We start from the raw sequence: 26,103 nt of genomic DNA, 5'->3' as shown, positions 1-26,103 counted from the left end.
ATACAGCACAGAAAAAAGCTCTTCAGCCCATCATGTCTTCATCAGTTAAAGACAAGCCACCTATCCTAATCCCATTTTCCAGCAACTGGCCCATAGCTTTGTAAGCCTTGGCGTCGCGAGTGCACATCTAAATACTTCTTAAATGTTATGAGGGTCTCTGCCTCCACCACCTTTTCAGGCAGCAAGTTTCAGACTCCCACCACCCTTTGAGTGGAAAGGTTTTTCCTCAAATTCCCTCTAAATCTCCTGCCCCATACCTTAAATTTATGCCCCATTCTATTCAATCTCTCTTCATAACGAAGACTCTCCAGCCCAGGCAACATCCTGGTAATCTCCTCTGCACCCTTTCCAGTGCTATCACATCCCTCCTATAGTGTGGACTCCAGAACTGCACACAATTCTCTAGCTGTGGCCCAACCTACATTTTATATAGCTTCAGCATAACCTGCTTTTAAACTCTATGCCTCAGCTAATAAAGGCAAGTATACATATGCCTTCTTAACCACTTCTTGTCCACCTCTTCTGATATCTTAAGGTACTGGTATACATGCACACCAAGGTCCCTCTGATCCTTGGTGTTTCCCAGGTCTTGCTACTCATCATGTACTCCCTTGTCTTGTTTTTGGTTTGCCCAAGTACATCATTTTTAAAATTCATTTGTGGGACATGGACATCGCTGACTGGTCAGCATTTATTGCCCATCCCTTGTTGCTCTTGAACTGAGTGGCATTTCAGAGGGCAGTTGAGAGTCAACCACATTGCTGTGGCTCTGGAGTGGGATTCGAACCCGGGTCCCCAGAATATTAGCTGAGTTTCTGGATTAATAATCTAGCGATAATACCACTAGACCATTGCTTCCCCAGTATTACCTCACCTCACACTTACCCGGACTGAATTCCATTTGCCACTGATCAGCCCATCTATATTCTCCTGCAATCTAAGGACATGAAGCAAGTGGGACAGAGTCTGTGATGGGGCACACACTGGACATGATCTGTGGAAGGAATGAATCTGGTGGGCTAAATGGCCTTTATCTCGTTTCACTAAATTAGCAGAGGAAATTGTGACGTGTACCCTTGAAGGAAATGGTGAAAAGGTCAAATGAAAATAAAACACTAGGGAAATTCTTGAACAAACCTCATCAAGAATGGCACGTTTAGAAACCCTCTCATCCTCAAACAGCAGCTTCCTCAACTCGTTAAAACGTTTCTGCATTAGTTTGCGCCACTCTCGCTCTCTTATGGTGTGCAGCAGTGGATTCTTTCTACTCTTCCTCAGCTCTGACGCATTGTAAATCTTTAAAATAAAAAAAAGAGGTTACTTGTTGCAGAGACATGCAAGCCCATGGAAGGAGATGGCTGGAATTGCTTCCAACAGAAAACTGGTAAAAAGGAAAGATGACTTTATTTTTGCTATGGGAGGCATTAGAAGTTCACAATGACTGGCAGAATATGAACCAGGGTATTGACAAGGATATACACTAGAATGCAGGACTGGTTCAAATCTTGGATCCAATGAGTCTCATAAATTATCTAGGCTCTGGAACACTTTCCAAATTAAATCGATTTCCGATGCATCAAGAAAGCTGTTTGGTAAAGTGGGTTATGGGACTACAACCCTAAAGAGCTCTCTGCCAGACTGATGAGAATTAGATCAATGGACACCAAGACTACAAATTTATCAGGTACAAGTCAGGGACTATAATTTACCAGACAAGGACAGCCCAAAAAGGAAGAGTCTTCCTTTTTGCTCTGAAAAGGAAGAAGCTTTCAGATCCAATATGGATGGTAGGATCCCCCAAAATCTACATGATTTTAGACAGGTTCAAGAACGCCCTGGTATATCAAGCATTCAGGATTATGGTTATAGGGAAACAGCGACAGATTATTTGCACCGAATAGCAAGACAGGGGCCCAAACTTTTGTTCATCATAAAAAGAATGAAATATCAGGCTGGAAAAAATGTTTACACGGCAGGGGGTTAGAATGTCGTCATCCCAGAAAAATAAATATTCAAGGGTATGAGGAGCAGCAAGATCAGTAGGATTAGGCAAATTGGTGATAAACAAACAACAGCAGAGCATTGATGGACCATATGATCTGTTTTAATGTTCCAGCACACTCTAATACCATAGTTCAGCTTCTAAAGCCACATGTTTAATAACTAATAGAGGTCTAACCTATCAGAATACACAAATTTCACAAAATGCAGAACACAGGATTCAATCAATGTTGTACATTAGAGCTTACCTTTCTCCTGAGTGCAAACTTGGGAGATTGCGAATAATTGTGAAAGTGCCACCTAAAAGAGATTCAATTGTTACGAGGTGGTGATTTCTTTTTATTGTAAAGATTATCCTGCGTAAATGTACTTGTAATAGCAGTAACTCTAGGTTAGAGATGCCAAAAGTTTCAAAATCCTTCTCATTACATGCTGTTATCTAGTTCAGCTAAGCAACAGGTCTCCTCAGTGCCTTTGGGGTGGATGGAGACAGAAAAAGGCAACCCTCTCGATTATTTCCCCTCGACCCCCTACTGCAACTTACACTCATGTGGTTGGCAGATTAGAGCAGGATTCATCCCCTATAGCACTGGCTGTGGATGAATGCCCCGTATACAAGCTGTTACCTGCAGAAGGGCAATCTGGACACGGTGGTGGAAAGCCACCATCCGTGGAACCAAAGCTGAACAAGAGTCAGCACCTCCAGGACAGGAGAAAGGAGGACCATACTAGGTGTTCTGATTCCCAGTCATGACATTTCAGTGAGGAGCAAAGTAGAACTTATGCATCTTTCAGATGGCAAAAGTGGGATGAGGAGAGAGAGAAAATCAGCAAAAATTGTGAATGGGCTGCTCTTCCATATCTCAAAGAACAAAGAAAACTACAGCGCAGGAACAGGCCCTTCGGCCCTCCAAGCTTGCATCGACCATGCTACCTGACTTAACAAAAACCCCCTACCCTTCCAGGGACCATATCCCTCTATTCATCTATTTGTCAAGATGCCCCTTAAAACTCACTATCGCATCTGCTTCCACTACCTCCCCCGGCAACGGGTTCCAGGCACCCACCACCCTCTGTGTAAAAAAAATCTGCCTCGGACATCTCCTTTAAACCTTACTCCTCGCACCTTAAACCTGTGCCCCCAGTAATTGACTCTTCCACCCTGGAAAAAAGCTTCTGACTATCCACTCTGTCCATGCCTCTCATCACTTTGTAGACTTAGATCAGGTCGCCCCTCAACCTCCGTCATTCCAGTGAGAACAAATCAAGTTTCTCCAACCTCCCCTCATAGCTGATGCCCTCCATACCAGGCAACATCCTGGTAAATCTTTTCTGTACCCTCTCCAAAGCCTCCACATTCTTCTGGTAGTGTGGCGACCAGAATTGAACACTATATTCCAAGTGTGGCCTAACTAAGGTTCTATAAAACTGCAACATGACTTGCCAATTTTTAAACTCAATGCCCCAGCCGATGAAGGCAAGCATGCCGTATGCCTTCTTGACTACCTTCTCCACCTGCATTGCCACTTTCAGTGACCTGTGTACCTGTACACCCAGATCCCTCTGCCTATCAATACTCTGAAGGGTTCTGCCATTTACTGTATATTTCCTATCTGTATTAGACCTTCCAAAATGCATTACCTCACATATGTTTCTAATTAAACTCCATCTGCCATCTCTCCGCCCAAGTCTCCAACTGATCTATATCCTGCTGTATCCTCTGATGGTCCTCATCACTATCCGCAAATCCACCAACCTTTGTGCCGTCCCAAACTTACTCATCAATCCAGTTACATTTTCCTCCAAATCATTTATATATATTACAAACAGCAAAGGTCCCAGCACTGATCCCTGAGGAATGTCACTTGTCACAGCCCTCCATTCAGAAACGCACCCTTCCACTGCTACCCTCTGTCTTCTTTGACCGAGCCAGTTTTGTATCCACCTTGCCAGCTCACCTCTGATCCCATGCGACTTCACCTTCTGCACCAGTCTGCCATGAGGGACCTTGTCAAAGGCCTTACTGAAGTCCATGTAGACAATTCCACTGCCCTACCCTCAATCATCTTCTCCTAATGACTGACTCCAGAACACTGAAAGCAAGTTACCGACCCAGATACATGAGCTACACAGCCCAGGGGCATCAACAGGGGATTTATTACTCTGCAGAAACTGAAAAGCATGTGGGAGACATCCAGCAGCTGCAAAACACGGTCAAATCTCTAAATTTCAGCAGGCAATAATTACACATTTTAAATAACTGAAAAAACTAACAGGTCAAAGACAACAGACTTTGAGGGGGCTACAGATTGACTGCATTACAGTGAAGCAAAATGTCTTTGTGTGTTCTTCATTCCATACTGTGACTTCTCACCTCAACTACTAGGGTGAGGCAGAGAATAGATGGCTGCCCACTGCCACAGCGAGAGATAATGAATGGACAGTCACTGTGACTCTGGGCTGGAAATAACTTCATTACAAAACTTTTTAAATAGTGCAAAAATGACAATTGTTGAAATAATCCATTACTGACCTGGGAGGTGCACATAATTTCTCAGCTGCCGTGGTTTCGTCAGTTACTTCACCATCTTCCATCTCAATATCTGCACTTTCACTTTCCGAGTGACTCTGTTGTCGGTATGGACACAAAAATGGTCATAGATGTAAAAAGGCCATTTGATCCACACCAATTCACCCAGCCAAGCATTCGGAACTCTCCAGGTTGTTCCAAACAGTTAAACTATGCAGATTAAAGACTTTTAAGATTCATTTTGAATGTACTTCAGCGGCATGGTGGCATAAAGGTTAGCACTGCTGCCTCACAACCTTTTAGAACCGAGAGGAGGAAGAACTTCTTCAGCCAGAGGGTGGTGAATCTATGGAATTCATTGCCACAGCAGGCTGTGAAAACCAGGTCATGGAGTACATTTAAGACAGAAATAGATAGGTTCTTAATTGGTAAGGGGATCAAAGGTTACAGGGAAACGGCGGGTGAATGGAGTTGAGAAACTTATCAGCCATGATAAAATGGCGGAGCAGATCCGATGGGCCAAAGGCCTAATTCTGCTCCTATATCTTATGGTCTCACAATGCTAGGGACCCAGGTTCGATTCCTGGCTTGGGTGATTGACTGTGTGGAGTTTGCATGTTCCTGTGTCTGCGTGGGTTTCCTCCGGGAGACCTGGTTTCCAACCACAATCCAAAGGTGTGTAGTTTAGGTGGATTGGCCATGCTAAAATGTCCCTTAGTGTCCAAAGATGTGTAGGATAGATGGATTAACTATGGTTAATTTGTATGGGGTTACAGAGATAGGGCAGGGGAAAAAGCCTGGATAAGATATTCTGTCAGAGATTTGGTGCCGACTCGATGGGCTGAGTGGCCTCCTTCTGTACTGTAGGGATTCTATGAATTGAGATTTAAGTCCTCTCTCTCTCTCTCACTCGTCTCAGTTGCCATGAATTAATATTCCTGATCTCTATAGCAGGAAAGCCCAAACCTCCATGGGGAGGGACAATTAGCAGTTGGCATCAGTTCGTGTACATCTTAAACTGCTGATACTATTAGATCTTGGTGTTTTGATTTAGGATTTGTCCACTAAATGAATAACAAAACTTTAAAAATATTTTCGAAAGCTCCAACCGCACAAAATTCAAACCGGTAAAACTCTTGTAGAAGAAAAAGTAATGCTTGTTGCCAGGACTTGCATCACAATGTGGCAGAGTTTAGATTTCTCCAATTATACATCATAGCCCATAACCTTACTTATTTTAAAGTAAAGCTTGGCATCACATTTTCTAAAGCAGTGGGTAACTAGAATTAAGAGTCAGGAAAGCTGTAAAGTTTTCAGTCAAGACTTTTGAAAGGATCAGAATCTACCAGTGAATGTACTAAATATTGCAGCAATTCTGCAACTGGTAAAGAAGGACAAGTACACAGAATTGTAGCTCAAATAGAAACTTAAAAACTTTTTGTCCTGTTTCAATTAGAAAATGTTGAAAACAGCTGCCAGGAAAAATGGTACAGAATCATGTCTGAAGTAACAGGTCACCTTTGATAAGTTTCCAGACATACTGCCAGTTACCCCTGTAATAACAACATTGCCTGGCATTTGTCCAGTTCAGCCTACATGTTCCTGCACAAAACCGAGTATAAAAAACAGGCGTATACTTGAATAACACTGTACAATGTGTATACCAGGTTTATACTAACAATTAGACAGGCCCCACTGTTAGCACTCACACCTATGGACAGGTGATCAATGCTGACACTCCACTGTAAATACAGAAACAATTTATAGATCATCTCCAACACGTTCACAGCTCTGAAAGCAAACAGAATCAAGAGGATGAGAAGTGATGACCAAAGCATTAATTTTGAATTGCAAACATTACGCCTTGTTCAAAAAAAGGTAAGCCCAGCAACTACAGATCAGCTTTAAAGATTTTTCTAAATTAGTTGGCTAATTAATAATTACTAATTGGCCATATCCACAGATCTCTGAAGGTTGCCACTCAAGTGGATAGAACCGTGAAGAAGGCCTATAGTGTGTTAGCTTTTATTAACAGGGGGCTGGAGTTTAAGAGCCGTGGGGTTATGCTGCAACTGTACAGGACCTTGGTGAGACCACATTTGGAATATTGTGTGCAGTTCTGGTCACCTCACTATAAGAAGGATGTGGAAGCGCTGGAAAGAGTGCAGAGGAGATTTACCAGGATGCTGCCTGGTTTGGTGGGTAAGTCTTTTGAGGGAGGTAGGGCTGTTCTCTCTGGAGCAGAGGAGGTTGAGGGGAGACTTAATAGAGGTTTATAAAATGATGAAGGGGATAGATAGAGTGAACGTTCAAAGACTATTTCCTCGGATGGATGGAACTATTACAAGGGGGCATAACTATAGGGTTCATGGTGGGAGATATAGGAAGGATGTCCGAGGTAGGTTCTTTACTCAGAGAGTGGTTGGGGTGTGGAATGGACTGCCTGCAGTGATAGTGGAGTCAGACACTTTAGGAACATTTAAGCGGTTATTGGATAGGCACATGGAGCACACCAGGATGATAAGGGAGTGGGATAGCTTGATCTTGGTTTCAGATAAAGCTCGGCACAACATCGTGGGCCGAAGGGCCTGCTCTGTGCTGTACTGTTCTATGTTCTAATTAAGTTGGCTTACATTAACATTACAATGAAGTTACTGTGAAATTCACCTAGTTGGCACACTCCAACAACTCCTGTTTGGGTACACTGAGGGAGAATTTAGCATGGTCAATACACCTAACCAGCACATCTTTCAGACTGTGGGAGGAAACCAGAGCACCCACAGGACACCCATGCAGACACGGGGAGAACATGCAACCTCCGCACAGTCATCCTAGCCAGAATCGACCCTGGTCCCTGGTGCTGTGAGACAGCAATGCTAACCAGTATGCCACCGTGCCATCCTAACTTCAGTAGTGGGGAAACTTCAAGACTTACTGAATAGTCACATCGACAAATGCAGGTTAAAATTTGCAGATGATACAAAACTCAGAAGCATTGTAAACTGTGAGAACGACAGTGCAGAATGTCAAAAAGGCAGCGGCAAGTTGGTGAAATGGGCTGATCGGTAGCAGGTGAAATGTGGTAGGAAGAACATGGAGACAACACAAAATAAAGGATACTATTCTCAAGGGGTGCAGGAGTGTATATGTACATGTCATTTAAGGTGGCAGTACAGGTTGAGAGATAAGTTAATAAAACATACAGTATTCTAGGCAAATATACAGAAAATGCTGAAAAAAACTCAGCAGGTCTGGCAGCATCTGAATAGAGAGAAAATAGAATTAATGTCTTACGTTTGTATGACTCTTATTCAGAGCAATATTCTAAGCTTTATTATTAGGGGCATAGAGTAAAAGATCAAGGAGATTATGTTCAACTTGTAGAAGACACTAGTTAGACCTCAGCTGGAGCACTGTGTACAGTTTGATACCACATTTTAAGGATGTGAAGGTATTGGAGAGTGCAAATGAGGTTAACCAGAATAAACACAGAATTCTGAAGAGCCATAGACTTGAAACGTTAACTGTTTTTCTCTCCACAGATGTTGCCAGACCAATTGAGATTTTCCAGCATTTATTGTTTATATTGGAAAAGCTGGAACTCTTTTCCTTGGAGAAAAGAGGGCTGAGAGAGATTTGATAGAGCTATTCAACATGAGGGCTCTGGGCAGAGTAGATAGGGAGAAACTGTTCCCACTCAAGAATGGAGAATGAGGGGGCACAGATTTAAAATAATTGGCAAAAATAAAACAAAAGCGATATGAGAAACAACTTTTTTTTACATAGTGAGTGGTTAAGGTCTGGAATGCAGAGCCTGAGAGCATGGTGGAGGCTGGTTTAATCAAAGCAATCAAGAGGAAATTGGATGATTATCGGAAAAGAAGCAAATTTCAGGGTTACATGGAGAAGGCAGGATAATGTCACGCGTTCAAATGCTCATTTGGAGAGCAGGTGTAGACATGATGGGTTGAATGGCCTCCTTCTGATGCTTAACAATTCTATGATCTTAATTTATTAATGGGATGTGGGCAACACACGCAAGGCCAACATTTATTTCCCATCCCTAATAGCCCTCGAAAAAATGGTAGCGAACCTCCTAGAATTGCTGCAATCTGTATACTGCAGGTACTCCCACGTTCTGTTGGAAGGTTGGGGGAGGTTGAAGTCTGGCATTATGGCTCAGCAACAAGGGAAGATAGCAGATAACATTGCAAAACACAATTGTGCACGATTTGGAGGGGAACTTGATGACATTCCCACACTTCTGCTGCTTTTGTCCTTCCAGATGGTAGAGGTTGTGGGGTTGGGAATTGCTGACAAAGAAGCCTTGTGGGATGATGCATACTGTAGCCATTTTGTGCCAGAGTGGATGGCAAAGCAAAGCAAACTTTGTCCTGGATGGTACTGGCTTTGAACGTCGTTAGAGCCACAATCACCCAGGCACATGGAGAGCATTCCATCACACCCCTGACTGATGCCATATCGATGTTGGAAAGGTTTAGGGAGACAGAAGGTGAATCACCTGCCACAGATCTGTCCTTGTAGCCACAGTATTTATATGGCTGGGCCAGTTCAGTTTCTGGTCAATGGATTCAGCAACAATAATGCAGTTAAGTGTCATGGGGAGATTGTTAGATTCTCTCTTGTTGGAGATGGTTGTTGCCTGGCACTTGTGTGGCATGAATGTTACTTCCAGCCCAAGCCTGGGTGCTGTGCAGATCTTGCTGCACTGGGACACAGACTGTTTCAGTAACTTGGGAGTAGTAATGGAATTTAACACACTGCAATAATCAACTGACATCCCCATTTCTGACCTTAACGAGGAGGGAAAGTCATCGATGAAGCAGTTGAAGATGGTCAGGGCTTGGACACTGCCCTGACAAACTCCTGCAGTAACGATCTGGGTCTGAGATGATGGGCCTACAACAACCCCAACCATGGACATTTGCGTTACGCTCGACTCCCGCCATTTGAGATTTCCCAGATCCTATGTGAGTTCAATTTGACCAGGGCTTTTTGATACCATGCTCAAATGCTGCCTTGATATTAGGGAGATTGACTCCTAGCTCTGGAATTAACTCTTTTGTCCATGTTAATGTAAGCCTACTAGTGACACTAATAAAAATAAACTAAATGTTTGGACCAAGGGCAGGAGGTCAACAAGAGTGAGCCTGATGGAACCTAACCATAAGTGACACTTGAAGGCACTGTCATGGCCTCCTCCATTACATTCCTGACGATTGAATGTAGGCTATAGGACCTCTAACTGGCCAGATTGGATTCTGACTATTGAAATAGCATCAATATCACCCTCAACTAGATAAAGCAAATAAATCTTCACAATAAAGGGAATGTACTGTGTTTGCCTGTGTAAAAATCAACTTTTTGAAACCAATTGTTTAGGCAAAAAGTTAAAAGTCAACTTGTTTCGAAGGGTTTGTGTGTGTGGGCCCATACAGCATCCTCTACACGGACTGGCTGTCTAGGTGAGTTCACAGATTGGTCTGTTGCTATGACATGGATGGTGTTTAGTTCAGAATCCTGGTTTGACAGGATGAGATCACCCTCCCCAGGGAGTGCTGTGATCTGGGCAGTCTACAATGACAATGTTATCGGAGGACAAGATCAGCCTCAGGATTTTCCCAGATGACAGCTCCAATCTGCTGCCTATTTATTGTCAGGGGGACTAGTAGAGTAAATACGTGGGATTATTGGGATAGAGTCTGGGTGGGAGTGTCGTCGGTGCAGCCTCAATGGGCTGAATGGTCACCTTCTGCAGTGTAGGGATTCTGAGTATGTGAAGAGGCCTTTGGGAAGAGAGGGACAGTCAACAGGCATTTATCCCTGAAAAAGTATGGTTGACTTTTACATAAGATTGACTTTTACACAGGTATACACAGCATATAAAATCATAGCATCATCATAGAGTCCCAACAGTGCAGAAGGAGGCCATTCGATACATCTATCCCCCTTTAGGAACAATTCTCAAGAATACCAAATCTCAAAGGAAATAATTTAAACTGCAGGACTAGTTGGCAAGTGGGCTTTGATAGAGGCTTTGCCATGGAGAATGCACCAGGGAGCAGTTAACTGCCAAGCTTGCATTTAAAATTCAAACCAGACAGTAGTTTATAGGATCCCTACCAGTAGTTACATCGTTGTGCAGAGCAATAAACAAGGAATTATTGGAGCTGTAACATAGAAAATGTAATATTTGTGGGGAACTTTAAGATCTTCATATAGACAGGGACAATCAAATTGACAAAAATGGTCTAGAAGATGAGGTTGTAGAATGTTTTGGAGAAGTACATGGTGGAATTGACTCGGGATAAAGCACTCTTAGATGTCATACTGTGAAATGAAGTAGGGTTCATTAGTAATGTTGTGGTAAAGGATCCACTGAAAAATAATGACCATAACAACGGTTAAACAAAACAAACATCTTAAACTTAAATGTAGCCAATTTCATAGGTATGAGGGGAGAACTGACTAAGATTATTTGGGTAAATAAACTAAAAGATAGGGAGGAAAAGAAAATTTAAAGAAACAATTCAAGTGTTCGACATGTCAACTCTGATTGGTCAAAGCAATGTCATGAGGAATGATCCAGGGAATGGCTGTCCCCCAAGCTTTTAGAACATAGAACATTACAGCGCAGTACAGGCCCTTCGGCCCTCGATGTTGCGCCGACCAGTGGAACCAATCTAAAGCCCCTCTAATCTACACTACTCCAATATCATCCATATGTTTATCCAATAACCACTTGAACGCTCTCAACGTTGACGAGTCCACCACTGCTGCAGGCAGGGCATTCCACGCCCTTACTACTCTCTGAGTAAAGAACCTACCTCTAACATCTGTCCTATATCTCTCACCCCTCAATTTAAAGCTATGTCCCCTCGTGCTAGCCAACACCATCCGAGGAAAAAGGCTCTATGCACCCTATCTAATCCTCTGATCATCTTGTATGCCTCTATTAAGTCACCTCTTAACCTTCTTCTCTCTAACGAAAACAACCTCAAGCCCCTCAGCCTTTCCTCATACGATTTTCCCACCATACCAGGCAACATCCTGGTAAATCTCCTCTGCACCCTTTCCAACACTTCCACATCTTTCCTATAATGCGGTGACCAGAACTGTACGCAATACTCCAAATGCAGCCGCACCAGAGTTTTGTACAGTTGCAGCATGACTTCCTGGCTCCGAAACTCAATCCCTCTACCAATAAAAGCTAACACACCTTCACTAACTATCACTAACACGCCTTCTTAACAACCCGATCAACCTGGGTGCCAACTTTCAGGGATCTATGCACATGGACACTCAGATCCCTTTTGTTTAGTTAAAAAAGGTGAATGTGTGACATGTGCTTTGTTAGCAAACAGGGCCCTGTGTGTGAATATGTATAGTCCTGATAATCTTCAATTGGTCATCAGTGGAATTCTCAGCACAATTAGAATTGTTCAGCAAGTTTTGACAAATCAAGCAATTACATAGAAACATAGAAAAATACAGCACAAAACAGGCCCTTCGGCCCCACAAGTTGTGCCGAACATATCCCTACCTTTTAGGCCTACCTATAACCCTCCATCCTATTATGTCCCATGTACTCATCCAGGAGTTTCTTAAAAGACCCTATTGAGTTTGCCTCCACCACCACTGACAGCAGCCGATTCCACTCGCCCACCACCCTGTGTGTGAAAAACTTGCCCCTAACATCTCCCCTGTACCTACCCCCCAGCATCTTAAACCTGTGTCCTCTCGTAGCAGCCATTTCCACCCTGGGAAAAAGCCTCAGAGTCCACCCGATCTATGCCTCTCAACATCTTATATACCTCTATTAGGCCTAATTACATTTAAATGTTGGACACAAGTGATAATTGGTGTCACTATTGACACCAAGATAACTACATAAGAATCATATGAGGCACTGCGTTGTAGAGTGAAACACTCGGTTTAACAGATATTCCCTATATGCAGAGTTAGAACATAGAACAATACAGCACAGTACAGGCCCTTCGGCCCTCGATGCTGTGCCGAGCTTTGTCCGAAACCAAGATCAAGCTATCCCACTCCCTATCATTCTGGTGTGCTCCATGTGCCTATCCAATAACTGCTTGAAAGTTCCGAAAGTGTCCGACTCCACTATCACAGCAGGCAGTCCATTCCACACCCAACCACTCTGAGTAAAGAACCTACCTCGGACACCCCTCCTATATCTCCCACCATGAACCTTATAGTTATGCCCCCTAGTAACAGCTACATCCACCCGAGGAAATAGTCTCTGAACATCCACTCTATCTATCCCCCTCATCATCTTATAAACCTCTATTAAGTCGCCTCTCATCCTCCTCCGCTCTAAAGAGAAAAGCCCCAGCTCCCTCAACCCCTCCTCACATGACCTACCCTCCAAACCAGGCAGCATCCTGGTAAATCTCCTCTGCACTCTCTCCAATGCTTCCACACCCTTCTTATAGTGAGGCGACCAGAACTGCGCACAATATTCTAAATGTGGTCTCACCAAGGTCCTGTACAGTTGCAGCATAACCCCACGACTCAAACTCAAACCTCCTGTGAATAAAAGCTAACACACTATTGGCCTTCTTCACAGCTCTATCCACTTGAGTGGCAACCTTCAGAGATCTGTTGATATGAACCCCAAGATTTCTCTGTTCCTCCACATTCCTCAGAACCCTGCCGTTGACCCTGTAATCTGCATTCAAATTTGTCCTACCAAAATGAATCACCTCACATTTATCAGGGTTAAACTCCATCTGCCATTTTTTGGCCCAGCTCTGGCTTCAACATTCCCACCTTGAGTGAAGGTCAATATTCTTAGAGATACAAGTTGAGGAAAAATAGGCACCGGACTGGTAGAGGTCTCCAAACAAGACCACGGGTGTTACACTGATTAACAACAAGACTCGGCCAAGTTTCAAACACAACATGATGCCAGATCATGAAGCACTGGATAATATTGAGCAGGCCCTTTAAGCAAACCCTCTAGTTTAGCTTCTAGTTTATTTAACATCACACAGAAAAACACAGCTGCCATAAATTACTGCAATAGGCAACAGTACCATTATCTTCCATCCTCTCTGCACTTTATTGCCTTTACAATGCTTAGAACGTTCTGGATCACAAGCCCTTCCCTCTCCCCAAGCCATTTAAAAATATCAGCCAACAGGAGGGAGTTCTGCAGAGTGGATAATCTACCAGAGATGAAATGTTTCATGGAGCCAAGACACCAAGCAAAGAAGCACTTTGCTTATTCTCTCAATTCAAATTCGAGTTTCTAGAAAGATCAGGCTGGACAATACTGTCAGGAAGAAAATCCACCACAAGCTTCAATAATACTTCATTCCTAGTGTAGATTAGGTGCCGCCAGTTTTGATCATTCCCCTTCCATAGACAGAGTACCTGAGACACACTCAGATATGACCCTCTGAATATCATCCTTCACTAGCTGTCAATGTGGCTGCTCTTTCCACATCAGCATACACTAACACAGGCAGTGCCAGTACCACCAGCTTTCCCCAGCATCTACAGATAAACAGAACTCTAACAGAAGAACCCAGGTCAGTTTTACTCATCCTGAACGAGATACGGTGACAATACTACTGGAGAAGCTGTGTGCAGGATACACTGGAGTCTCAGCAGGTTTATCTACTGAATAGATCACCCAACAGGACAGCTTTAGATAACCAACTGTAATAGCTGATTTGGGAATGCGAATGAAGAAATTAATTATTCACAACATTAATAAAATCAATTTGAACAGTTTTAGTACATACCAGTATTTCCACATCAATTTCATTCACTTCATCTATATTTATGTCAAAGTCTGAATGACTGCCGAAGTCAGAGCTCCCGATGGATGATTCCTTGCAGAAAGCGAAGAGAGCATCTTCATCTTTACCATTACCATTCTTTCTTCTCACTGCGGAGGGATCGTAACCATCAGGATTCATTGGCTCCTGGTAATGCTGCTCTTTGAAGTCTTCTGCCATCTTGACTTTAAGTAGACTATTCGCATTTAGTTCATCTTGATCCCATTTAACTCCTCTTTTGCAGTCTTCACTGTGAGGCTCTGATAAAACAGAAGCCGTGTTGCCTTTCATTACTGCAGCATCAGACAGATTACTGTTGTCAAGCCAGTGTGGTTCAGAAGGTTTCTGAAAAGTTACAGCTCCCACATCCAAAGTCATCTTAGTACCAAAGAACTGTCCATCTTCCGCTTGGTTCTCAGTTGCATCAGACCTGGTATCTACAAAGAAGACAGTCGATCAGTTCACCTTTGCGAGCATCCAACCGCTTACTGCTGAGAGAAATGTGGGGTTTCTGGTGCTGCCCCACTTTTTGTATGGTGATATCTGGCATAACCCTCACTAACCAGGTAGAAAGAGCTGGATATGTTGTTTTCCAGATTTTAAGGCTCTTCTGCAGGTCTGCGTTATTGGGTGTATTTAAGTGACATAACAAAGATGCTAGTGTGTGTTCTAACATTCAGAGTTTGTGCTGAAACACTACCAAGAGTCAGAGGAACTGGATATTTGTCATAACTGTATAATAGTGAGGAACACAATCCAACAAATGGCTGGTCGGAGGTGACTTATACGGGTCACGGATTTACCAATGAAGATGTTGCTGCAAAAATGCAACAAAATCTGAAGAGTGTGTTTTTCTTTCGCTTTTAGAAGTCAGCTCAAGTAATACAAAACCCTGTTTAAAGATACGTTGGTTTAGGAGAAACATCTCATTTTAGTATTGTAATTCAAGGTTTTTTGAAAAGGAGACAGTCCAATCATATCACAGAAAACTCATGATTCAGAAATGGTAGGTCTGGTAACAAACCTCACAACCTTGACTAGTCGTTGATACAGTGGGTTTGCCAATAACAATGAGGAGAAATAACTGAACACAAGCATTTAAGGCAAAGGAGAGAGGCGGCATTCCAAAGAGTCGCATTGTGCATTCCCTGGGTATATCTGGACTCCAACTATCCAGACACTTATCTTCGAATGACGTTCAAGATACAGTAGAACTTGACTCTCAATTGTTTTACTTTTGTGGCAAAGAACGTATCCTAGCAGCTGAATACACAAGCGTTTAGGTTATTTATTGATTCACACCAAATTCCAAAAAGAGAGACCTGTAACTTTAAGAATACCAAATTTCAAACAATCACAACAATTTATGCTCCAAGAGAAAAGGGTGCTGATTGACTCAGATATTGGCTATGGGGAAAGCAACAAGTCCCTCAAGCATGCAAATCTTTTGTTTGCACAGAACAAATAGAACATAGAACAGTACAGCACAGTACAGGCCCTTCGGCCCTCGATGTTGTGCCGAGCTTTGTCCGAAACCAAGATCAAGCTATCCCACTCCCTATCATTCTAGTGTGCTCCATGTGCCTATCCAATAACTGCTTGAAAGTTCCGAAAGTGTCTGACTCCACTATCACCGCAGGCAGTCCATTCCACACCCCAACCACTCTCTGAGTAAAGAACCTACCTCAGACATCCCTCCTATATCTCCCACCATGAACCTTATAGTTATGCCCCCTAGTAACAGCTACATCCACCCGAGGAAATAGTCTCTGAACGTCCACTCTATCTATCCCCCTTATCATCTTATAAACCTCTATTAAGTCGCCTCTCATCCTCCTCCGCTCTAAAGAGAAAAGCCCTAGCTCCCTCAACCTTTCCTCATAAAACCTACCCTCCAAACCAGGTAGCATCCTGGTAAATCTCCTCTGCACTCTTTCCAGCGCTTCCACATCCTTCTTATAGTGAGGCGACCAGAACTGCGCACAATATTCCAAATGTGGTCTCACCAAGGTCCTGTACAGTTGCAGCATAACCCCACGGCTCTTAAACTCCAACCCCGTTAATAAACGCTAACACACTATAGGCCTTCTTCACGGTTCTATCCACTTGAGTGGCAACATTCAGAGATCTGTGGATATGAACCCCAAGATCTCTCTGTTCCTCCACATTCCTCAGAACCCTGCCGTTGACCCTGTAATCCGCATTCAAATATATCCTACCAAAATGAATCACCTTGCACTTATCAGGGTTAAACTCCATCTGCCATTTTCTGGCCCAGCTCTGCATTCTATCAATGTCTCTCTGCAGCCTACAACAGCCCTCCACCTCATCCACTACTCCACCAATCTTGGTGTCATCAGCAAATTTACTGACCCACCCTTCAGCCCCCTCCTCCAAGTCACTGATAAAAATCACAAATAGCAGAGGACCCAGCACTGATCCCTGTGGTACACTGCTGGTAACTGGTCTCCAGTCTGAAAATTTTCCATCCACCACCACCCTCTGTCTTCGATCAGATAGCCAGTTACTTATCCAATCAGCCAAAGTTCCCTCTATCCCACACCTCCTTACTTTCTTCATGAGCCTATCATGGGGAACCTTATCAAACGCCTTACTAAAATCCATGTATACGACATCAACTGCTCTACCTTCATCTACACACTTAGTTACCTCCTCAAAGAATTCAATCAAACTTGTGAGGCAAGACTTACCCTTCACGAATCCGTGCTGACTATCACGAATTAAGCTGCATCTTTCCAAATGGTCATAAATCCTATCCCTCAGGACCTTTTCCATTAACTTACTGACCACTGAAGTAAGACTAACCAGCCTATAATTACAAGGGTCATTCCTATTTCCTTTCTTGAACAGAGGAACAACATTCGCCACTCTCCAGTCCTCTGGCACTATCCCCGTGGACAGTGAGGGCCCAAAGATCAAAGCCAAAGGCTCTGCAATCTCATCCCTTGCCTCCCAAAGAATCCTAGGATATCCCCCATCTGGCCCAGGGGACTTATCAACCCTCAGGTTTTCCAAAATTACTAATACGCCTTCCCTCAGAACATCTGCCTCCTCCAGCCTATCAGCCTGTATCCCACATCCTCAAAAGCATGGTCCCTCTCCTTGGTGAACACTGAAGAAAAGTATTCATTCATCGTCTCTCCCATCTCTTTTGACTCCATGCACAAGTTCCCACTACTACCCTTGACCAGACCTAACCTCACCCTGATCATTCTTTTATTCCTCACATAAGAGTAAAAAGCCTTGGGGTTTTCCTTGATCCGACCCGCCAAGGACTTCTCATGCCCCCTCCTAGCTCTCCTAAGCCCTTTTTTTTAGCTCATTCCTTGCTACCTTGTAACCCTCAAGCGACCCAACTGAACCTTATTTTCTCATCCTTACATCCACTTCCTTTTTCCTCTTGACAAGACATTCAACCTCTTTTGTGAACCTTGGTTCCCTCACTCGGCCATTTGCTCCCTGCCTGACAGGGATATGCCTATCAAGGACACGCAGTATTTGTTCCTTGAACAAGCTCCACTTTTCATTTGTGCCTTTCCCTGACAGTTTCTGTTCCCATCTTATGCTCCCTAATTCTTGCCTAATCGCATCATAATTACCTCTCCCACAATTATAAACCTTGCCCTGCCGTAAGGCCCTATCCCTCTTCATTGCAATAATGAAAGACACTGAATTATGGTCACTATCTCCAAAGTGCTCTCCCACAATCAAATCTAACACTTGGCCCGGTTCATTACCCAGTACCAAGTCCAATGTGACCCCACCTCTTGTCGGCCTATCCACAAATTATGTTAGGAAATCCTCCTGCACACACTGCACAAAAACTGCCCCATCCGAACTATTCAACCTATAAAGGTTCCAATAAATGTTTGGAAAGTTAAAATCACCCATGACAACTACCCTGTGACCTCCACACCTATCCATAATCTGCTTTGCAATTTCTTCCTCCACATCTCTATTACTATTTGGGGGCCTATAGAAAACCCCCAACAACGTGACCGCTCCTTTCCTATTTCTAACCTCAGCCCATATTACCTCAGTAGGCAGATCCCCCTCGAAGTGCCTTTCAGCAGCCGTTAAACTATCCTTGATAACAATGCTACTCCTCCACCTCTTTTACCACCTTCCCTACTCTTACTGAAACATCTATACCCCGGAACTTCCAACAACCATTCCTGTCCCTGTTCTAACCATGTCTCCGTAATGGCCACAACATCGTAGTCCCAAGTACCAATCCACGCTCCAAGTTCACCTACGTTATTCCGGATGCTCCTTGCATTGAAGTAGACACACTTCAACCCACCTTCCTGTCTGCCGGTACACACCTGCGACCTTGATATCCTCCTCAGTACCTCACTACACTCAACACTGGCTTCTGGACTACAGCTCATTTTCCCATCCCCCTGACAAATTAGTTTAAACCCCCCCGAAGAGCCGTAGCAAATTTCCCTCCCAGGATATTGGTGCTCCTCTGGTTCAGGTTCAAACTGTCCTGTTTGTACAAGTCCCACCTCCCCCAGAATGTGCTCCAATTATCCATGTAACTGAAACCCTCCCTCCTACACCATCCCTGCAGCCACGTGTTTGTCTGCACTCTCTCCCTGTTCCTCAACTCGCTAGCACATGGCACCGGCAACAAACAGAGATGACAACATGGTTTGTCCTGGCTCTCAGCTTCCAGCCCAGCTCCCTAAATTCCTGTTTTAAATCCCCGTCCCTTCTCTTACCTATGTCGTTGGTACTGATGTGTACCACGACTTGTGACTGTTCCCCTCCCCTTCAAGGATCCTGAAAACACGGTCCGAGACGTCACGGACCCTGGCACCCGGGAGGCAACATACCATCCGTGAGTCTCTTTCGCTGCCACAGAACCTCCTATCTGTCCCTCTAACTATCGAGTCCCCAATAACTATTGCTCTCCTGTTCTCCCCCCTTCCCTTCTGAGCCATAGGGACGGACTCTGTGCTGGAGATCAAATCCAGCAACAAATCCCTGGGTATTTTTGTTCCTGGAAAATGCCACACGTGTACGCACAGTAGCAGCATGAAAGTTTCCTTAACCTGTTAGTCAATGTTTTGAGGTACACGTGGTATTTTTCACCAACAGGATATTGCCATCAGCCTTAATAACATCTGCCTACCGCACAATCGAACAATACCTTGTAAGTATCTCAATGCCAGGTACATTGGCCATTTGTGCCGCTATTGGTTGATGAAGATCAAGCAGCATGTTCCTTTGGTTGTTTGTAAGAAGCAGAGCACAGACCATACTTAACCAGCACACGCTGGCAAAACCAAACACAAAAAGCCTACTGTTAGGTGTGATTTTGTGATTGGGCAGCATTTGCTGAACAATCCTGAATGCGTTAATAGTTTAGATAAAACAGTCGATCACATAATGTGGTTCATTTACAATTGCTGGAAGCAACATAGAGACTGGTTCAGAAACAGAAAATGCTGGAAAATCTCAGCAGTCTGACAGCATCTGTGGGGAGAGAATAGAGTCAAAGTTTTGAGTGTAGATGACCCTTTGTCAGAGTTGAGAGCAAAGAGAATCAGCAGAGATTTATACCATGAGGTTGGGGGTGGCCGGAGGATGCAGAGGGAGGAGCTGGAACGGGACAAAGGGAATGTAAATGAGGATACAGAAGGCTGAGAAAGGTGGTGAATGTGTCCATTAAGTGATCAGAATGTGTGAATGGCAGAACAGAAGTATAGATGGTTAAGGGACTGCCTGGGGATTATAGCAGTTGCTCTGAAGGGGGGGGGGGGGGGAGGAGATGGGGCCAAGAGCTTGAATGGAGAAGTGGAAAAATAGAAGTGAGAAAGAAGAATGATAAATCGGATAAATGAGATGAAACAAATGGAAATGGAAATGAAATAAATGGAAATGGGGTGAAGGTAGAGGAGATAATTCATGCTCTGAAATTGTTGAACTCAATGTTCAGTCCAGAAGACTGTAAAGTGCCCAATTGGAAGATGAGGTGCTGTTCTTCCAGTTTGTGTTGGGGTTCACTGGAACATTGTAAAAGGCCAAAAGACAGACATGTGGACAGGTATGTAGGGTAGTGTGTTGAAGTGGCAAGTGACAAGAGGGTCTAGGTCCTGCCTGCGGACGGACCGAAGTTGTTCAGCAAAGCGGTCACCAAGTCCGCTGCTTCACCTGAAAGGGGTGTTTAGGACCTGGGATGGTGAACAGGGAGGAGGTGGTGAAGGGGCAGATGTTGTACCTTCTACAATTGCATAGGAAGGTGCCGTGAGCAGGGGGTGAGGTATTGGGTGTGGTGGAGGAGTGGACCAAGGTGTCCCGGAGAGAATGGTCCCTGACAGAGGAGAGTGTGGAGAAGGTGTGTTGAGTAGTGGCATCGTGCTGGAGTTGACGGAATGGGCGGAGGATGATCCTTTGAATGCAGAGACTGGAGGGGTGAAAAGTGAGGACAAGGGAGACCCTACCTTAGTTCTGGGAGAGAGGGGAGGGGGAGAGAGAACAGTGGCCTAGGGAATGGGTTAGACGCCATTGAGAGCCCTGGCAACCACAGTGGATGGAAAACCACGATTGAGGAAAAAGGGAGACATAGCGGCAATTATTTTGGAAAGTGGCATCATCAGAACAGATGCAGTGGAGGCAAAGTAACTGAGAGAATGGGATGGAGTCCCATAGAGACCTGTTCGCTGTGAACAAAAGGGAATATGCTCTAGCCTTGCACCTTTTTTTGAATTACCCGAGAGCATGGGAAGCCTTTCGGTCCCCATTGCTTTCTCCATGGCAACACCACAGCCAGAGTCAACTTGCCAACCAATCAGCATCTTTTTCTCCTGCACTGGAAATTGGTGATTGTTTATATTCATGTTCTGTACCACAGAGACCGTTTGAAATTCCTTCCTACAAGTCAAAGCAGAAGAAGCCATTCCAAGATGGCGCCGGAGCGAGGCGGCTTCTTGCAAGCTGTGCCCAGCATACCTTCTAATTCTATCTTTTGTTCTCGTTCTATGCTTCTGAAACTTTGTTCTAATTCTTTTAAACTCTCTAACAATGCTTTAACACTACATTCTGCACTCTCTCGTTTCCTTCTCTATGAACGGTATGCTTTGTCTGTATAGCGTGTAAGAAACAATACTTTTCATTGTATGTTAATACATGTGCCAATAATAAATCAAATAATAATAAAATACCTGCCAGAAGTGAAATTTCCTCCAGCAATTTCTTTTGCTTTCTCATTAACAGTTCCTTTTCCCTGAATAGTTCTTCCGATTGCATATCCAAGTCACTGATTACATCAATGGCCTGTGAAGATAAAACCAAGACAAAAGCGCATAACTAAAAATTATTAGATATTATTGAAGTTAGATATCATTCCAATAGTCCTGCAACAGAGCACAGTGTAGTAAGCCTCCTGAAAGCAGCAAACAAGATTTTTGTGACTACTTCCAGTGGAGTGGAATACTATAATGATGATTTAACCACATCATAAACAGTTTCATAGAACATAGAACAGTACAGCACAGAACAGGCCCTTCGGCCCACGTTGTTGTGCCGAGCTTTGTCTGAAACCCAGATCAAGCTATTTCCTCCCTATCATCCCGAAGTACTCCATGTGCCTATCCAATAGCTTTCACTAGTTCCACTACAGAACATGTTCTCAAAATGCTCAAAGCAACATATTATCATTGGGGTGTGTAACTGCATGACGCAAAATAGGAGCATAAAAATGTGCAACATTGATACAAGAGATTAATTGTAGTTATCCCCACATCAACTTGCAGCTGGAGGTTAATTAACCAAACAGGTGTTTGTATGCTTGGTTCATAAAGTCCCATATACTCAGCAATGAATATATACCCCAGTCAGCAGCGACTCACTGGTAGCACACTGACCTCCGAGCCAGATATTTTCCTGAGACTGCTCCCTGTTCTAAACTCCCCAACCTGCAGAAAGAGTGTCTACCATATCAAACCCCTTCAGAATTTTGTATATTTCAGTGAGATTGCCTCTCATTCTTCCAAACTCGAGAAAAATAAGCCCAATTCACTCATCCTCTCATCACAGGTCAACCCCATTAACCCAAGGACTAATTTAGTGAACCCTCACCTGTACCCACCTCCAATGCAAGTACATTACTTAAATATGGAGACCACCCTGTATGCAGTAATGCAGATGTGGTCTAACTAAAGCCAACAACGTTATAGTTACAGTTTTCTTTCAATGGATCATTTGCATGATTTGAAAATTGCCCATGTAACTGAAACATCGTCCTCAAAGCACTAATGGGATCCCTTGATTGAAAGATCAAACACTGCTCTCACACTAACCAACAACAGCACGTTTAAACCACCAGCACCCAAGGTGTCAGAGGTCAATGCTTTCCAACACTGTCCAAAAGGAAGCAATATTATTGCTCATAATGGAGGACATTATGAGCACGGTGGACATTGGGAAATCTGTGGATGTGGTGTATCTGGATTTCCAGAAGGCATTTGACAAGGTGTCGCATCAAAAACTGTTGCACAAGATAAAGGTACACAGCATTACAGATAATGTATTAGCATGGATAAAAGATTGGTTAAGTAACAGAAAGCAAAGAGTGGGGATAAATGAGTGTTTTTCTGGTTGGTGATCAGTGATTAGTGGGGTGCCACAGGGATCAGTGTTGGGACCGCAACTGTTTACAATTTACATAGATGATTTAGAGTTGGGGGACCAAATGTAGTGTGTCAAAATTTGCAGATGACACTAAGATGAGTGGCAGAGCAAAGTGTGCAGAGGACACTAAGGGATATAGATAATCTAAGTGAGTGGGCAAGGGTCTGGCAGATGGAGTACAATATTGGTAAATGTGAGGTCATCCATTTTGGTAGGAATAACAGCAAAATGGATTATTATTTAAATAGTAAAAAATTGCAACATGCTGCTGTGCAGAGGGACTTGGAGTGTCCTTGTACATGAATTGCAACAAGTTGGTTTGCAGGTGCAGCAGGTAATTAAAAAGTCAAATGGAATTTTGTCCTTCATTGCTGGAAGGATGGAGTTTAAAAACAGTGAGGTTATGTTGCAGCTGCATAAGGTGAGGCCACACCTGGAGTACTGTGTACAGTTTTGGTCTCCTTACTTGAGAAAGGATATACTGGCACTGGAGGGGGTGCAGAGGAGATTCACTCGGTTGATTCCAGAGTTGAGAGGGTTGGCTTATGAGGAGAGACTGAGTAGACTTGGATTATACTCATTGGAATTCAGAAGAATGAGGGGAGGTCTTATAGAAACATAAGATTATGAAGGGAACAGATAAGATAGAAGCAGGGAAGTTGTTTCCACTGGCAGGTGAAACTAGAACTAGGGGGCATGGCTTCAAAATAAGGGGAAGCAGATTTAGGACTGAGTTGAGGAGGAACTTCTTCACACAAAGGGTTGTGAATCTGTGGAATTCCCTGCCCAGTGAAGCAGTTGAGGCTACCTCATTGAATGTTTTTAAGGCAAAGATAAATAGATTTTTGAACAGTAAAGGAATTAAGGGTTATGGTGAGCGGGCGGGCAAGTGGAGTTCAGTCCACGAAAAGATCAGCCATTTTATTGAACGGCGGAGCAGGCTCGAGGGGCCAGATAGCCTACTTCTGCTCCTAGTTCTTATGTTCTTATTATGAATTTCAAAATATTTAGTTGCTATCATAGGAAGAGGAGAAAATAACCCTTAAAATGGATCCGAACAAACCTTATTGAGAATGGCACCTTTTGGAGCCTTTTTGTCATTGAAAACCGTGCTCTCCAATAATTTAAACCGATTTTCCATCAACTTGCGAGATTCTCGTTCTCTCAGTGTGTGTGGTGTTGCTGATCTGTTGTCTATCCAACTCGTAAGTGCCTCACTGCCCTCCTGTAGAATTAAAATCACAAAGTACCTGAGCGTGACAGTGTAAATACAGCTAAATAAAAACATTGCAGATGCTGGATATCTGAAATAAAAACAGAAATGCTGGAAAAACTCAGCAGGTCTGACAGCTTCTGTGGGGAGGAAAACAAAGTTAACTTTTCTCTCTCTGTTAACGATTTCTCTGTCCACAGATGCTGCCAGACCTGCTGAGTTTTTCCAGCATTTTGTTTCTATAATGTAAAAACAGTAACACTAGTTAATTGCTGCTGAATTAAACGCATGTACATTTTTTTGATTCACATTATTTGTGTTTTGCAAATAGGCTTACTATTCCAGCTTGAATTTTAATTATTTTTAAATTTAATAATTGCTCAATTCCTGTGACAATGGACAAAAATTATTTTTTTTCTCTCTGATTATCTCCCATACATTTTCTGTAGCTCACACACATTCCATTGTTGACTTATTCTCCCCTTTTCTGTACTTGCTTCTGATTGACTCTCACTTTATTTATCTCCTGCTTTTTCTTCTTGTTTGGCTTCAACATATTTTCTCTCTATTTCCTCTCATCTACTACAGAAGCCGAAAGGTTCAATTACTTTGATCGCTGCACAAAATCTCTCTCGTCTGTCTCTGCCCAGTTTATAAAACTCCACTCTGCTTAAAACCCCAACTATTTACCACAAATATCATTCCACAATGAACTACAAATAGTTTCATATGCTAAAAACTATGACTGCATCCATCAGACAACTGGGTTTGGGAGAGTAATGGAAACACATGGTGTAATATTACACCAGGAGATATTACACCAATATCCCCTGGTGTAATATTGAGATGATGTGGAGATGCCGGCGTTGGACTGGGGTAAACACATTCAAAAGTCTCACAACACCAGGTTAAAGTCCAACAGGTTTATTTGGTAGCACAAGCCACTAGCTTTCGGAGCGCTGCCCCTCCGTCAGGTGAGTGGGAGTTCTGTTCACAAACAGGGAATATAAAGACACAAACTCAATTTACAAAATAATGGTTGGAATGTGAGTCTTTACAGGTAATCAAGTCTTAAAGGTACAGACAATGTGAGTGGAGAGAGCGTTAAGCACAGGTTAAAGAGATGTGAATTGTCTCCAGCCAGGACAGTTAGTGAGATTTTGCAAGCCCAGGCAAGTCGGGGGGGTTACAGATAGTGTGACATGAACCCAAGATCCCGGTTGAGGCCATCCTCATGTGTGCAGAACTTGGCTATCAGTCTGATAGCCAAGAGACTGATAGCCAAGTTCCACACACGAGGACGGCCTCAACCGGGATCTTGGGTTCATGTCACACTATCTGTAACCCCACGACTTGCCTGGGCTGGCAAAATCTCACTAACTGTCCTGGCTGGAGACAATACACATCTCTTTAACCTGTGCTTAACACTCTCTCCACTCACATTGTCTGTACCTTTAAGACTTGATTACCTGTAAAGACTCACATTCCAACCATTATCTTGTAAATTGAGTTTGTGTCTTTATAGTCTCTGTTTGTGAACAGAACTCCCACTCACCTGACGAAGGGGCAGCACTCCGAAAGCTAGTGGCTTGTGCTACCAAATAAACCTGTTGGACTTTAGCCTGGTGTTGAGAGACTTCTTACTGTAATATTGAGAATCAGGCTTCTCAAGGGAATTTAAGGGTTAGGCCAATACAGGTTTTGCATTTATATGGTGTACCCCTGCAGTAATGTGGCTGGTTTTCCAACCCTAGATGGCACCAATCAGAACTGATTTACTGCACGTCAATCACTTCTCACCTCTTCACTTTCTACTCAATGACTAAATTATCAATGATCTCACCTCCTTAACTACCTGGCTTTTTCTA

At 43.5% G+C, this 26,103-nt stretch overlaps 1 protein-coding gene across 3 annotated transcripts in view; it reads right to left on the bottom strand.

Moving 5' to 3' along the window:
• The window catches only part of LOC144511343 (uncharacterized), a 103,686-nt gene that overhangs the window by 28,685 nt on the left and 48,898 nt on the right, over positions 1-26,103 (bottom strand). For all 3 annotated transcript variants that reach the window (XM_078241619.1, XM_078241622.1, XM_078241620.1), the window contains exons 17-22: positions 24,086-24,247; positions 21,555-21,666; positions 14,326-14,798; positions 4,535-4,629; positions 2,250-2,301; positions 1,138-1,296 (exon numbers count right to left, since the gene is read on the bottom strand). In XM_078241619.1, coding sequence (XP_078097745.1) covers positions 1,138-1,296; positions 2,250-2,301; positions 4,535-4,629; positions 14,326-14,798; positions 21,555-21,666; positions 24,086-24,247 — 1,053 coding nt within the window. The remainder of the gene's footprint in view (positions 1-1,137; positions 1,297-2,249; positions 2,302-4,534; positions 4,630-14,325; positions 14,799-21,554; positions 21,667-24,085; positions 24,248-26,103) is intronic.

The sequence above is a fragment of the Mustelus asterias genome, chromosome 24, assembly GCF_964213995.1.
Source record: "Mustelus asterias chromosome 24, sMusAst1.hap1.1, whole genome shotgun sequence".
Taxonomy (NCBI): Eukaryota; Metazoa; Chordata; class Chondrichthyes; order Carcharhiniformes; family Triakidae; genus Mustelus; species Mustelus asterias.
This window is presented reverse-complemented; position numbering and strand designations above follow the sequence as displayed.